We start from the raw sequence: 14,671 nt of genomic DNA, 5'->3' as shown, positions 1-14,671 counted from the left end.
ACAAAAATTTCTCAATCTTTCTCTGTGAGGTACGCTTTTAAGGGTGTTACTAACATCAGCAGACTGCGGAACCTGTGGAACCCGCAGAACTAGTATTTTTTGCAAAAGAAAAGTAATTAAATAAAAAAAAAAAGTGAAAAAACCTCAACACTGATTGAAAGTTCGTTTTCGGGCAAAAAGAACATTGCGTTAAAGAAGAGAAATATGTTCTAATTATCCTTGACGACCAACTAGAAATAGCTGTGGAGATAAGTATAGAGACATTTACCGTTCAAAGGTAGGTAATGTCACGAGGAGCAATCAGCAGTCCCCTACCTCGAGCGCAAATAATTTGAACCATATCTTGAAAGCTTTAGAAAGTTTTGGGTACCGCAATATCCGTATAACGCCTCATCCGAAGGCTCATAACAAACCTTTAGGCTGGAGTTGGCGGCCAAAACTGCACTTTGCTTCAAATGGATTCGTTCGGTTGGCTTTACTCACAGACTTACCTCTGTAAGGATTACGTAGAGGGTAAAGCAGATGAACAAAAATCGAGCTAAATAGCCCCAAATTAGCCCAGGAAATTTACACAATGCAAAGGAACAACCACTTAGGCGAGTTAAGTCTGTCTCTATTCAAACCTACTTCAGATCTTTTTAAGGTTGAGCGCTCGATTGCGCAAAAAGAACTTATTTGCAAATTCTCGGTGGCCCATTCACGGTGTGAGCATAGGTTATTACTGGTCATAACATCAAGTACAATAAAAGAACGTATTTTTCTTTTAACGTCATCACCTTTGAGCCCGAAAACGAGGTTTCAAACAGTGTTACGGTTTTTTTAGTATTTCCTTTTTTTCCATTGTGAAAAAAAAAAAAAAACAGGCCCCGCAGGATCTGCCGTCTACTGATCCATAGTTTAGTGACACTCAGCTCAGTTTGAAATGGCTCGATGCACTTTGAAAATTATCTAAGGCGAGTATATTTTGTGGTGTTCTGATGAATCTCCAAACAATTCTTATCATAGATTAAACACTGCTGTTTTTATTTTTTAAGTTGAAACGAAAGAAAATTAAATAGGTAAAAACGTAAATAGAAATACATAGTACATAGGTTAATTGACCACTCCCCATAAGGGCTTTTCATGGCCAATGCCGAGCAACACCCACCCACCCCACTCGGGGGAGGCCATCCACCACATAGTAATCTCGTGCGTGGGAAATAGATAGAGAGAGAGATAGATAGAGAGTATCATGAAAGTGAAATATTAAAATAATGATGTTGAAAAAATCTCCACATGGGCATATGATGCAAATGTTTCTTTAAGGCAATGTAGTACACATTGCCAGTTGGATATACATGTATGGCTGGGTGAATATGATAAACTAGTTTATCAAATTGCCAGCCTAGCAATAACTATAGCAGTCTCATAGCAGCGAGAGCACGCAGGAACCTGTAATAACAGGTCGCAGCAGTCGTGAAACTGTTTGACAAAAACAAAGCGGGGACACGAGTTGCAGCCGAGTGAGTTTCTATTGGAATGTCTAATTCTTCACTTAGTTAAAAAAAAATTTTATGACAATAATGGGCTTGTTTACTTCAGAGTAATTCAAAAGCGGGTTCTTTTCCATCTTAACTTTTCAATCACGGAAATGTGATTAGACGTAATCTATTGTCTTAGAAAGGCTCATTGTCGCTATTCTTAGCAACGAATTGTGATTGGCTCAGATAAATCACGCCACATTCTGACTTCAATCGAACTTCGATCATGGAAAAAGAGAGCATTGCAACAAAAGTACAACAAACCTCCAAAATATACAAATGTTGTACGAAATAGTGTAAAAAATGAGGACGAATTTTGACATCGCAGTACATTTGAGCCCAAAAAACTTGAACAGTGGCGTTTGGTATCGCATGAATTGGAAAATATATAGTTGCAGACGACCATCACACTGGAGGCCACGCGAATCTTGCATGGAGCGTAAGTGAAGCTGAAATATTATGTGCTCTGTGCTTATTATCTCCAAAAAATTCATGTGGGACACAATCCAGTCTTGTAAATTGTTGAGGGTTTACGGTTCGTTTGTTTCATCGTCTTATCATTCCACTTTACAGTCAGTTCTTTGTGCAAATAAAGTCAGATCGTGTCACTATATGCATGTAGAGCGTTAGATAGTTTTACCTTTCTGGATAACTTCTTTTTCAGTATACTTTTTGTAAAGAATAAACGTCCTACCAGTTGTTATTGGACATTAATTGGTTTCCTTCTTCATCGCTGTGTTTTTGAGAACTTGCAAACATTTCATCGATCTGATCTTGTTACATCACACTCGCGGCCGAGAGCGATTCATCTTTACTTGTCCATTTACCACCATGAGATATTAGCGATCTGACTATAGAACAAATTTATCCGAATACCTCTGCTTAAAACCTTTTCCCGACCTATTCAGCTTTTATCATTGCACTCAACCGGTTAATATTAAATATTATTGAATGTCTGAAAACGTGCTTTCACACATAAATTGTCTGACTGGCTATCTGTTATGATATGCTCTAGTGCTCAAAGAAGACTCGTTTCATTTCAGCCCAGAGCTTTCTTCTCTCATCACGGCTTGGCTGTTTACCTCTTCTTCGAGGGACATGACTCCTGTCGCTCAAACTGTCGCGAGGAAGATTGTTTTGCCCTCTGTCAAGGGCGTCTGCGAGATGAAAGGGAAACGCAAAACCTCGATTTTCTCAGCAGTCTCGCTAGACCTTTTGTATCGAGGAACAGGCTGAATCAGATTTCTGCAAAGTCAGAATATGCAATAACAGTTTCATGTGAAACATTCTCTTTGTCAGCTAGAAGGTTGACTCTAAGCTTAGTTTCAGGGGTTTTGTTGCACTGCTCACTGCTAAGTAACTCTGAACTCTTCCATAATCGAGATTACACTTGTTCTCTACCGGCTACTTTCAACGAATTGCGAAAACTAAGACGAGCTAAATCTCAGCAGTGCAAATTTAAGCTCTTTTGTTTTTGATCTGTATGCAGCTCGTATCAGCTCACATTTTACGAGGTTAAAAGATACAATTACTGTTTTATGTTGCCAGCTCGGCGGATGATTCTGAATTTGGTGTCGAAAGCTTCGAAGCTGGTATGTAACATTTATGTCTTTGATATCTTCAAACGTTTTTGCGTAATCAATTTTCATTGATTGCAAAACCAAGAAGGGTTTGACTGCTGCACTCTTCGCCTGTTTTGCTATTGCTTAGACATTAACTAAGCTGCGTTCTATCGAACTCGTGCTTGCTAAACTTATTGCAACGTAAAAGAAGCGACAACTATCAGAGTTTATTAAAAACATTCTCATCGCAAGAACAGCTGATTTTTATGAACTTATCGTCGATGACTTTTTTGCTGTTTTGTAACACTTAACGAGTTGATTCAGAGTAAAGTGGTTTTTTATAGGCATCTCTCTTAAAGTTGTAGCTATTATGCATAATGGTTACTGCTTCGACAATAAACTTTGCTTGGTTTTGCTTTGTGTTGTATTCATTTAAACAGCGGTGTTTATGTTCCTTTCTTTAGTGACACCAATCTGTGTAAACGGTTATTGTGAAACTGCGAAAAGTTGAACTTCGTTCAGAAAGCAGAGTCAGACTAGTTCAGCTTGTTATTTTTGTCAAATTCGACAAGAAGTAAGAGTCTCTCACCGTGATAGGATATCACCACTCATTCTCTTAAGCAAGCAAGTCGTGCTCGGCTAAAGCTGCAAAGCATTTGTTCCTGCACTCCAAATAAATATACTTCTTTTGTCTTTTTCCCCTAGCTTGTTTCTCGAGAAAGGTGGAAAAGTCTTTTTCAAGACTAGCATTCAGACCACACCCTTCCATATCTTGTACATTAGGTGCGCCAAAACAAATTTGTATCAGTTGACAGTGGGAGATAGGATGGTTTGGTTAATGGCAATTATGGGTACTCTTGACTCTCGTGGAGCCAGGACTGGCCTTTGAACGCCATGAAAAAGATATCTAAAAACAAAAACTTTACAGAATTATTCTTTTTTTATGGCACGGGAGGTATATTCACTATTTTCGAATAGTTTTTAGAGGTTATGAATCATACGTTTTGTTCTCTTGTGGGTAAATCAACAACCACGAAGCATCTGCTTTCAAATACCATTCTGGCAGTTTAAACAACGCCAGCTCTGCTTTGACAAATGTGGGTAATTCACAAATCAAAATAAAGGCAGCTTTCCCTAGGGACTGATTCAAATCCGCAAACATTAAAATGTTAAATTCTTGTTATAATGATAGCTCGACTTGAAGGGGTCTTTCAAAGAGATTTAGAAAGTTAGAGAAAAATTCTTACAATTCATATCTGTAGGACTGCAAGGGAACATTATAGTTTCGACATCTTCGTTTTTCTGACTTCATGCGTAAAACGACACAGGTCCTACCGAGGGGCGTCGGATTTTAATCAGACTCTTTAATCGGCGAGGAAATTTCTTTCCGAAAGCAAAAAATAATATAAAGTTAAAGCTTTTCGATGGACTAGTTTTTTTTGGATTTACTATAGACATTTACAGAGTCATATTACATGTATCAAACCTATGTTAATTACGCTAGACACACCTGCTGTAAGCTTCAATTATGGGAATAAAGTGGAAAACATAGACGAGCGGCATGCCGAGTTTTTGCTCTCAAGAAGTAAGAAAACAAATGCCATTATATTTGGCTTGAAATCCTTCACATTAAGAAGTAACACCACCGCTGAATGCCCAATCATATGTATTCATGCAAAGTTGTTATGCTAATTTACTCTATAATCATTTTTGACATTTTTCAGTCGAAGGTTTATTTACAAGGACCTTGATAATGGTGCCATGGCGACGTCGAATTACTCTTCGATTATATCGTGACTGGTGAATATGTTTTTGCCCGTTCCTCTATCTGAAAGAGTCGTAAATGTGTCTTAGGAAAGTAAAGCATTTATTGCATTGGCAAGCAAAAATTTCTCCAAAGATTAGTCAAGGTCAGTAAAATGTTATTTATAACATCTTGCTTTAGAATAGACTGCACTGTCATCTAGAGGAAACTTGTTTGTTGATATCTTAGTCAGCAAAGACACCATATTTCATAAAATCTAAATAGCACTTACCCCGCGGCACACGGCCGTGCTTGCTTAATTAAGATGGCATAGGCAAATTTCTGCGATCATCGGGTAAAAAAATATTGTCGCTTCTTTTATTTTTTGGGGCAGTTCTTTGGGGGTTTTTGAGAATGAAAAAAAGGAAGCTGTTAATTAATAGAAATAAGCTTAATTGCGTCTCTATCCTTTTAAAGAAAGTAGCGAAATTAAAGCACAGCCGGCGTGTTTTGCCGGCCATTAATTTTGGCGAGAAAACATTCTGCAAATATTAATAGAAATCAGTGCCAAAGATAGATCAGTGGAAACATTAATTCAAGGGTAATCATATTTTTTTTTGATTCATTCATTCATTCAATTCTACCAAAGAAAATGATCTCAGAGTTACTGGCAAAGAATTGAATCGAATTGAACTCAAGACGGAGATTGAATTTCCGGGCGTATTATTGGAATAACAAATGCATACATCAACAAACTTCTAGAATCGCTGTGAGAGCTAGTTATTACAGTTCTCTTTAGTGATCACTCCCTATAAATAATTAGGAAATAAATAAACAATGATAAAAGATAAAGAAAAGAAAAGAGAAAACAACAGGAATATTTCCCAGATTCGTCTTCGAAAGCGTGGTCGATACAAAGTAATCACATATAACAACTTTACCCGCCTATTTTAGAATTTTTGCGTGCGTGAAATTCTCCAAATTAAATCGTCGACAACTTGAAGAAACTTGTAAGAAGCGAATTAATGTTTTCATTTCAGGATGGATCTTCTTCAAATGAGGCTCTTCGATCTCCGGAAAATGTGGCGTGTCTTTATCGAGCCAATAGGAATGGTTGTTTGACCAAGCTGCACATTATGAGTTTCTTACGCATCATGGGGGCTAGTCCCGGATGTTATATCACGGCATACAAACTAAAACTTAAATGTTTACATTTCAGCCGCTTAACCACGGCACCCAATTTCCGCGTTTTGTTTCTGTCTGATCTCTTTATGCAAGGCGAATCTTCAATCTCGGGCGCCATATAAATATTGTTGCAAATGATTCTTTGGAAGATGTTTGTGGTTTTAATGGCGCTGAAGGTTTCGTAGAACAACCGGTCTACTTGTTAAGTAAATTTGACCACGTACGGCGTACGATGACTAAATGAAACAATTGTTCGGCATCTGTCGTGAAAGCTTAATTTTCAAAAATTGGAAGAGTTATACAGGTCAAGTCTGAAAGAAATCGCAGTGAAGATCATAAGGAATCATAAGGAAAGTACTTCCAGATGTTATCCAGCCGACTTGAAAAGACAATCAAAACAAAAAGGTACCTGTACGGGAGGAACACCGCAATAATTTCTAGGTTGTAAATTTTTTATCTTTAATTTGCCTGTTCAGTCGTAGTAACCAATTAAATTAAATTCGGTTTTGGTGTCAAATCTTACAAAAGATGTGCAATAAATTGTAGTAGTGACGGCTCTGTTTCGGTTGGGATTATAAGCTGGGGCTGAATCTTTGATGAAGCCGTGACTCTGAAAAGGAATAGAAAGAAAAGAAAAAGGAAATATTGGATTACAAATGGAATATTAGGGTACTTGTACATTATGGCCAGACAACTTCCTTGCCCCTTTTTATTAACTTCATTTCTTTATTTGTTGATTTTTTTTACTTTCAGCATCATTGCAAGGTTTCAAATAAGTTGTTTTTAAATGTGATATGTACGTCATGTTTACTCTCGGACACAAAGCCGCGAAGATGTCGAATAATAACAGAACAGCGCTTCGACCAATGAGTTTAATGACAGCGAAGAATACCAATATTTACAAAACGATCCGGTCTTCCTTTCATCAAAGATTACGAGACTCAGGGAGCTGTAGAAACCACATGATGAAGGGCGGTAAGCGAAAGAAAAGCAACAGTTTTGCGTACCTAAAATTTTACAAGCGCTTCACCACGTGCGAAAAAAGGTTACCAAGTAAAATTAGAACTGAAGGATTGTGGTCTACGTGAAATACAAAAAATGAGGGAGCGGAACGGACTAAAAGATAAAACCTTGTTGAGGAATAGCCTCAACATTTACAGTTCAAGAGCCTTCTCAAAAGTTAAGATCATCGTCACTTTTGCAACAAAGCGATTTGATCGATATTTGGCATTCTTAGATCTCATTTTGATCGAGTGCTTTGAAAATATAAGGAAAATATAACCTCCCCCTGGTTAGCTCAATTGGTAGAGCGCCGGACTTTTGTGCGGGAGGTCTAGGGTTCAAGCCCCGGCCGGACCAACACTCAGGGTCTTGAAATAACTGAGGAAAATGTGCTACCTCTCTATAATATCAAGGAATGAATAGATATTCTAGTCTTCTCGGATAAGGACGAATAAACCGTGGTTCCCGTCTCTGCAGGGTTCGGGGTAGGAGACGTTAATTTTCCACGGACTGTGTGATGGATGTCCTCCCCTGGGGTGGGGTGAGTGGGTGTGAGGGCCGCAGTTTAGAAAACTGAGATAGGTTATTGCGATTCCCTCCTTCAATAAAGTCAAGTTAAGTTATGTGATCACAACAACCGATTGGAGGTAAGGAAAACTTTAAAGGTCAAATTGAACCTGACGCGCAAGGCGGGAAAACTACGACTGTCGAAGTAGCGATTTGTTTTAGTTTGGGTCTGATTAGTTGAAGAGGGGGCAGCAAGTTTTTTAGACGACGCACATGATGTTGCAAAGCAAAACCAGAACAATACCGCTTTACTTTCGGTGTTAAGTTGCAGATGGCCCCATAGAAAGGTTAAGAGGCGACCATGAAATTTGACAGAAATTATCAGGAAGTAATGTGCCTGCGCTTGAAGTTTATTCCACTGATGAAGAAGCTAGGACAGTTCTTTGTTCTATTTTGAGGCAGTCAAGAAGTGAACTTAGTTGAATTAAAAAAGAATAAAGGCTGATAGTTTCGAAAGAAACTGTTTGGGGCTGCGTCAGTGGGGGTAACGAAATAATTTGGACATATCAACAAAGTTGCTCTATTTTGAGGCAGGCAAGAAGTGAACTTAGTTGAATTAAAAAATAATAAAGGCTGATAGTTTCGAAAGAAACTGTTTGGGGCTGCGTCAGTGGGGGTAACGATATAATTTGGATATATCAACAAAGTTGCTCTATTTTGAGGCAGGCAAGAAGTGAACTTAGTTGAATTAAAAAATAATAAAGGGTGATAGTTTCGAAAGAAACTGCTTCGGGCTGCGTCGGTGGGGGTAACGAAATAATTTGGATATATCAACAAAGTCGCTCCGACGAAGGGCTAACGCTCGAAACGTGAGCTTTTGTAATCGTTACGGTGGCCAATTTACCATTTCAACTCTGTTGATATATCCAAATTATATTGAATTAAAAAAGGGTATGCGTCTAAGAAAATCATGAGGCATTCTTGAATGCTGAACTCAATCGAATTCTTGATTGGTTAACAAGCGAAGAAACCTTATTCAATGCTTCTCGTAATTCTATACTGGCTAATTCATTGATATTCCACGTCACTCGCATTTTTTTTACATAATATGACTCATCTTTTTTTTAATTAAAAAATGAGAGCTCTGCTGGCGCCAGCTAATTAATTGACTTGCTTCAAGATATTTGATTGCCATAAATGGAGAGAAATATCAACTTGCTACGACTAAAGGCATATACGAACGCTTTAAGGTCCTTGTCTGCTAAAATAATACCAATTCGTAACAGAATAAAACTTACACAACTTAACATAACAATTACGAGACCAATAACACGCAGCTTTTGGTTTAAACTTCACTGACCGCTGAACAAAAAAGAAAAGTAATAATAGGTGAATAAAAAATAATTCCCAAACCTTATTAAGGATGGTCTGCTGCATATATTAAAATCCACGGTGCGAAAACTGAATATGTACATTGCATCTCTGTAAACATCTGCCTAGTTCGAATGATGCTCATGCTATGCCTCGGATAAGCTATGCATTTTGGCAAGAATTAAAAAAAAGCCGCCTCAAGAAATTCTGTTGGGAATTTAGCTGATTTTGGGTGAAACTAATACAGGAGAAAGCTCTTTCTTCTCAGTCAGCCGGAGGTAAGAGCGTTCAAATCTCCCCTATTAATTTTTTATGTGTTTATATTCAGTTAAAGGTTACTGATTCACGAGTTGTAAGAAAGCTTTCATAAAGATGGAATTCAGATGGATCAACGGCATAAAAGAACTGCCACCAGTACTACTTCTTAAAATTTTGTAGTTAATACTGACGTTTCACACGAGAAGCATGTACACTATGGCAAAATTGATTAGAACAGATATATAGCAATTGTTGCATTTCAATGAAACAACGCCAGATGAAGTATGTAGTCTTATTCAAACAGCTCTATACTTAAGTATGAAGTCGACTCATTGTTTGCAATTTTTGAACCGTCGTCGCTAAAATTTGAATAAATTCTGTCATCATTCGCAAAGGCCGCGTTATTGCGGAGGCTTGAATTCCAGAAAATAAATTGTGTTGCGTTCTCTTGAGGGGGCGAGAAAATGCATATTTCTTACCCTGGGAGGTGAAAAAAATTAGGTAATCTTAATAAATATGGAAGGCACGAGGCACTGCATCTGCTGAAATATGGTCTGGTAGTCTGCGCACTGTTAGGGTTTTATGCTAACTTAACATGCTTCACCCCGAGAACTCTTTTGCAAGTTACTTCTTGTCCATAATAGCCCCGTGTGAATCAAATCAACCACAACTTTCCATTGTCTGTACTTTTCGTGATCATTATGCGTGATAAAATATTCAGAAGTCAAACAAAACAGCCTTATACGGATAGCTTCATGATCGATTTTCGTCGCCAGGTTTTTATGGCGCCTTCTTTTTTATATGACATAATGATCAGACAAATTGGAGAGCCGTATCGCTGGAAAAAAAAAAAGTTGATTTAAAAAACCATTTACCAAACCTCTTGTCACTGTTTTTTTATTCGTAATTCTCTTCTAAGTTCAGTGACCTCTGGTTATTTTAATTAGTATCAGTATTGGTGTGACTGATTGATGAAATGGTGTAAATAAATTTTCCAAGCGAGGCGGTTTATGGTTTACGTTAGCTCACCGCAACGTTTTTGTTACTTATTGAGCACTGATTTAAGGCCTTAAAAACCCTTATGAATATTTGTCATCTGAGACGAGAGGCATTAGTTTCAAAATCATCAAAAGGTTGCGCTTTCATAGCTATAATATAATTGTTGCACCCTATATCAGGAACTCAAGGACATTATGCACTGTCAAATTTCACAGTGTTGTCAGTTTTTAGTCCCCAGTGTCTCTGAGTTTACTATTTCCAGTCCCTGGCTCGTCATACCTAGCCGCCATGTTTTCTTGTATTTCATATTGGTGCGATAGGTGTCAGACTACGTAAATAAGTCTGACAGGTCCTAATAGGTAAACGACTTCTTTTCTTCATAATATTGGTGATGTTTTTCTGACGTACTGCCCAGTCACTTGAAATCTAATCTTTGCGTTCGATGAAAACAAGCCACAGACCTACCAGATATGAGTTAAACTTTGTGAACTCTAGTAGTCACAGACTGACCAGCGTTGTTCGTGATAAAAGCATACCATCGAAAGCAAAATAAAAGATCGAGAGTTCTATGTGCCGATAACGACAAGCTTTTAAAGGAATTAAGGGAAGATTGCGACAGATCTTGATTGGAAGTAGCAGTTGTAGTTGAGTAATTGTATGGTTCGAACTCGAAGGCAACATAAAACGAAAACCCCGTGGTACCACTCTGGTTTAAAACATTGTTGAGGTCATTCCAATGATCAGTAAGGTTATAGACAATAGAAAATTGTGGTCAGTTTGTTAAGCTTACTGAGCGGGACGGAAATAATGAAGCGAAATGTTAAATATTGATAAGCAACAGGAGAGGAAATTAACCAAAAGTTTTACAAGAAAACTCAAAATTAACAAACTTAGTTTTTTGTCTCTGTTCAGGTGACGCGTGACCAAAATTGATCCTTTGCACGATGGTCGTGCCTGAAACAGCTAATGTGGTGATTACTACCATACTGTTAACACTTGTCGTTGTGGACATTGTTGGGAATACATTGGTTTGTTTGATTATTAAAAGACACCTTCATATGAGGTAATTACGAGTTATACTCCGCTCTTCGTATGTTCGTCCCATATGCTTCTCTGCATTTCATAATTAATAAACTTTTGGCATAATTGTGAAATTTAAGAGAAACTCCTAAGATTTACTTCATTTTGCATTTACAGGCTGCTGCTCCCGTCTTTTTCTCGACTGATTTTGGATTGCAATTTTTTTAATTTAAATTTTAGTCAATAGGTCCCACTTGTCCGAGTGGATTATCTTCAATCTAGAATAAATTTCTCTAATGTATCTAAAATCAATGATTAGTTTTAGAAAATTCAGTAACGAGCGAAATTTCACTTGATCAAACGATTCAATTCTTGCGTTCTTTAGATGCATTTTACATTAAAAAAAGTAATTACTCACCTATTATCATCCTTATTAACATTGATGTGTTTCCTTATTTGACTCCAAAGGAATCCAATAAATTATTTACTGGTGAACCTGGCTATTTCCGATATCCTGTTTGCAACACTCATCACACCAAAGATTATTGTTAGCTTCAATATAACTCACCCACCTGGAACTACAGGTTCAGTCCTCTGTAAGTTGGTGACAGGTGGAAATCTGGCCTGGCTTCCCGGAATTACCTCAGTTTTTACTTTGGTAGTGATTGCTGTTGAACGATATTATACTGTGCTTTATCCACTGGATCCAAATAGAAAACTGACCCACCGTAAGCTTAAGGTAAGTCCCAACATTCCTGTGGACTTACCAAGTGAAAATACTGTTTGAGGTTTCTGAGAAGCTATGATCGAATAAGAATTATGTATCAACACTTTCTGTTTGCGTCGACGATAAATTTTCTTGCGCTTGGATCTCAATCGGTTTGAAAACAATCCGAGGGATAAATCCGATATCAGAACCTTTATCTTAAGTTACCAATCAGCTCTGTCCCACCACAAATATCAGGGAAAGTTAACTGTCAATGAGTAATATTAGAAAATAAATTTATCTCCAGACTCCATTTGGATTTAGTAAGGGCAAAGAAGAATCTTTGTTTGATTAAAACATTAATGGTAGGGGTAACACAAGCATTGTCAAATTCCTTCACTTGGTACTACTAGGTTGTTGTGATCCCTTATGCATTTAGTATGGTCCGTGGATTGAACTAAATAAACGTTATGGAAATTCTATTAGGCTCATGTCATTCCTCTACTTTAAAAATACGCTCTATGAAGAAATATTGAATGATTCTAAACGTAGCAGAACTCAAGATTTTTCTATTCTAAGGGTATTTATAACCGCTCTAGTGAACCGAAAAAAGAAATAATACGCGTTAGATAACAGTATTGTCTAAGAGAATGAAACAATTCCGTGAATTTTTTTTTCAGGTGATCGTACTGAGTTCTTGGGTGTTCTCGATAATTTTCAACACACCAAAATTTCTCGTCAGGACATTTGATGACAAGAAAAGTCATTGTGTGCAAACCTGGCCCAAAAAGTGGATGATAACGGCCTACTGCTTGGCTTGGTTATTCCTTGTTGTGTTTGCCGTCGGCATAATGATTGTGTTATACTCTAAAGTAGCATACACGTTATGGTGCAAACCCGATGATGGCAACCCACTAAACTATCAACAGCGGGTGAGTTAATAATTATAAGCTATGTTTGGAATAGTCAAACCAGTTAAGCTTAGCCTGCAGAGCATGCGTAATTTGGGCGACGAGTGCTCAGTATTTTCTTAGCGAAATATAGCCGCCATCTTTGATTTTAATGGTAGGGGAAGGCTGGGGAGAGAAAGAAATTTGCGCTAAGGGGCTACCGTCAACTCTGACACGAAATTAAACTTGGCCAGTTAAATAAAAAATTATATTTGTTGTCATTTGTTAGAGCTCTAGTACTTTTACGTTATACATGTGCATGACATGTGTTTATGGCAAGGTCTACGGCTGATTCGCAAAAAAGAATGCCAGAAAGTTTTCATTTAGTTTTCCACTTTAGAGTCTCGAAGAGCCATTATGTCAAACTTATTAATGCTCTCACATTCCTTGCCTTGAACGGAAAAGTTAAAAAATAGCCTTGATCAGGATCATATTGGCCATGGCTTCTGAGTTGAGACTATTTTCTCTTTCCTTGTACTTGATTCACAGGGTGTGCTGAAGGTGCGAAAACGCGTCACTTTGATGGTCATAACAGTCAGTGTCATATTCGCAATTTGTTGGGGAGCAGAGTCAGTTGAATACGTGTTAAGATTCCTCACGACTCTCAACATCACGTTTGTCCATATCACTATCGTTGACACGATGGTGTTGCTTAATTCAGCCGTCAACCCCTTCGTGTATGCCCTCCTGAACCATCAATTTAGACAAAAGATCAGGGGAGTGAGGTGCTGCACGAGTTCTGTGATAGAATCCAGGCCTCGGGCTGAAACCGGAACAGAGGAAAGTGTTGCTGATGATACTAAGCTTTAGGCTTTTAAACAGCAGATAACGCATGACTCAGAAGCCATTATGTTGGTTAATCTTTCGCTTCAGAGAAAGACCACTAAGCGCGGAATCTTTGTGTTGTTTACAGCATATATGGATCATCGAGGGGCCAAACTGAAAATTTTGTGAGCCCAATCAAGTGTTTTATCTCTGTTATCATCTGAGAGAAAACTATCGTTTCATTGAATGAGAAAAATTTGAGTAGTCCTGGAGTATCGATTTTATCAGTAGAGTACACTACAACCTGTAAGTACTGAAGTGTTGTAATTCCACAATCGACATAAATCAAAATGCAAAGTTAGAAAAAAATATCACTTAAAGAAAAAATCTATTAGCTGGCAAATCACTTAAGCAAGGATAGATATAAACTAATCGTTTGTTATCCTTCTATTCGGAATTCAATATATTTGTGGTAAAGGACGTAGCGCCAATTACTTGCAACAGCTTTTGGAGTAACGAGTCGTCGCATTCGCGGACATCAAGCAGAGACTTTTCTAACGAAAAGTTTTCAAGGCTGAAATTTGTAAAAAATGTGACAGAAATGTAAGTTGTTGACAGTCAAATTTACTGTATGCTGCGCTTAATGTAAATATGATCGTTTTATAATGCAAAAATACAAAAACATAAAGAACAAATAAAAACAAGTTAAAAAAAAAGCGAAAAGCAGGAGGCTACAAAACAAAACAAAACTGAAAATGGAGAAAAGGAATAGGAGTAATGATACCTCTGAGGAGTTCTCTACTTTCATCCCCAAATCCCAGTTCTCATCCATCCCTCCAATCATTCTCTTGATCGATTTAATACCTACCATAGTCAATCATCTTAATCCAGCCTTATTTACGTATCATTGCTTTCTAATGACTGATAGATATACATTAAATGGTTATCTTGTCACAGCAGCTCATGTTAATCATTGTTTATCGACAGTATATAGAAAATAAGCTGCTACATGTATAACATGACAACTATTAAATGTTTGGAAAATAAAAAACTCGTTAAAACACTTGGTAGAATAAATACTT

General features: G+C 37.6%; 1 protein-coding gene across 5 annotated transcripts; it reads left to right on the top strand.

The window, feature by feature from the left end:
- The first annotated feature begins 1,586 nt into the window (after positions 1-1,586).
- Positions 1,587-14,319, top strand: LOC148721469 (putative G protein-coupled receptor 19). Of its 5 annotated transcripts, XM_088735634.1 has the most exons (7): positions 4,127-4,992; positions 5,867-6,416; positions 6,765-9,169; positions 11,061-11,211; positions 11,637-11,907; positions 12,555-12,806; positions 13,314-14,319. In XM_088735634.1, the coding sequence occupies exons 4-7, from the start codon at positions 11,093-11,095 to the stop codon at positions 13,632-13,634; spliced, it is 963 nt and encodes a 320-aa protein (XP_088591760.1). In that variant the 5' UTR covers positions 4,127-4,992; positions 5,867-6,416; positions 6,765-9,169; positions 11,061-11,092; the 3' UTR covers positions 13,635-14,319. The 5 variants fall into 5 exon arrangements, with proteins under 5 accessions (XP_088591764.1, XP_088591759.1, XP_088591760.1 ...); XM_088735638.1 differs by lacking the exons at positions 4,127-4,992; positions 5,867-6,416; positions 6,765-9,169 and adding an exon at positions 1,587-1,959; XM_088735633.1 differs by lacking the exons at positions 4,127-4,992; positions 5,867-6,416; positions 6,765-9,169 and adding an exon at positions 2,657-2,772.
- Positions 14,320-14,671: the final 352 nt, after the last annotated feature.

The sequence above is a fragment of the Stylophora pistillata genome, chromosome 10, assembly GCF_964205215.1.
Source record: "Stylophora pistillata chromosome 10, jaStyPist1.2, whole genome shotgun sequence".
NCBI lineage: Eukaryota > Metazoa > Cnidaria > Anthozoa > Scleractinia > Pocilloporidae > Stylophora > Stylophora pistillata.
This window is presented reverse-complemented; position numbering and strand designations above follow the sequence as displayed.

Coding starts and splice junctions, on each gene's coding strand:
- LOC148721469 (XM_088735638.1), top strand. CDS start 11,093: ATGGTCGTGCCTGAAACAGCTAATGTGGTGATTACTACCATACTGTTA. Junction 11,212..11,636: donor AAAAGACACCTTCATATGAG/GTAATTACGAGT, acceptor TTGACTCCAAAG/GAATCCAATAAATTATTTAC. Junction 12,807..13,313: donor CACTAAACTATCAACAGCGG/GTGAGTTAATAA, acceptor CTTGATTCACAG/GGTGTGCTGAAGGTGCGAAA.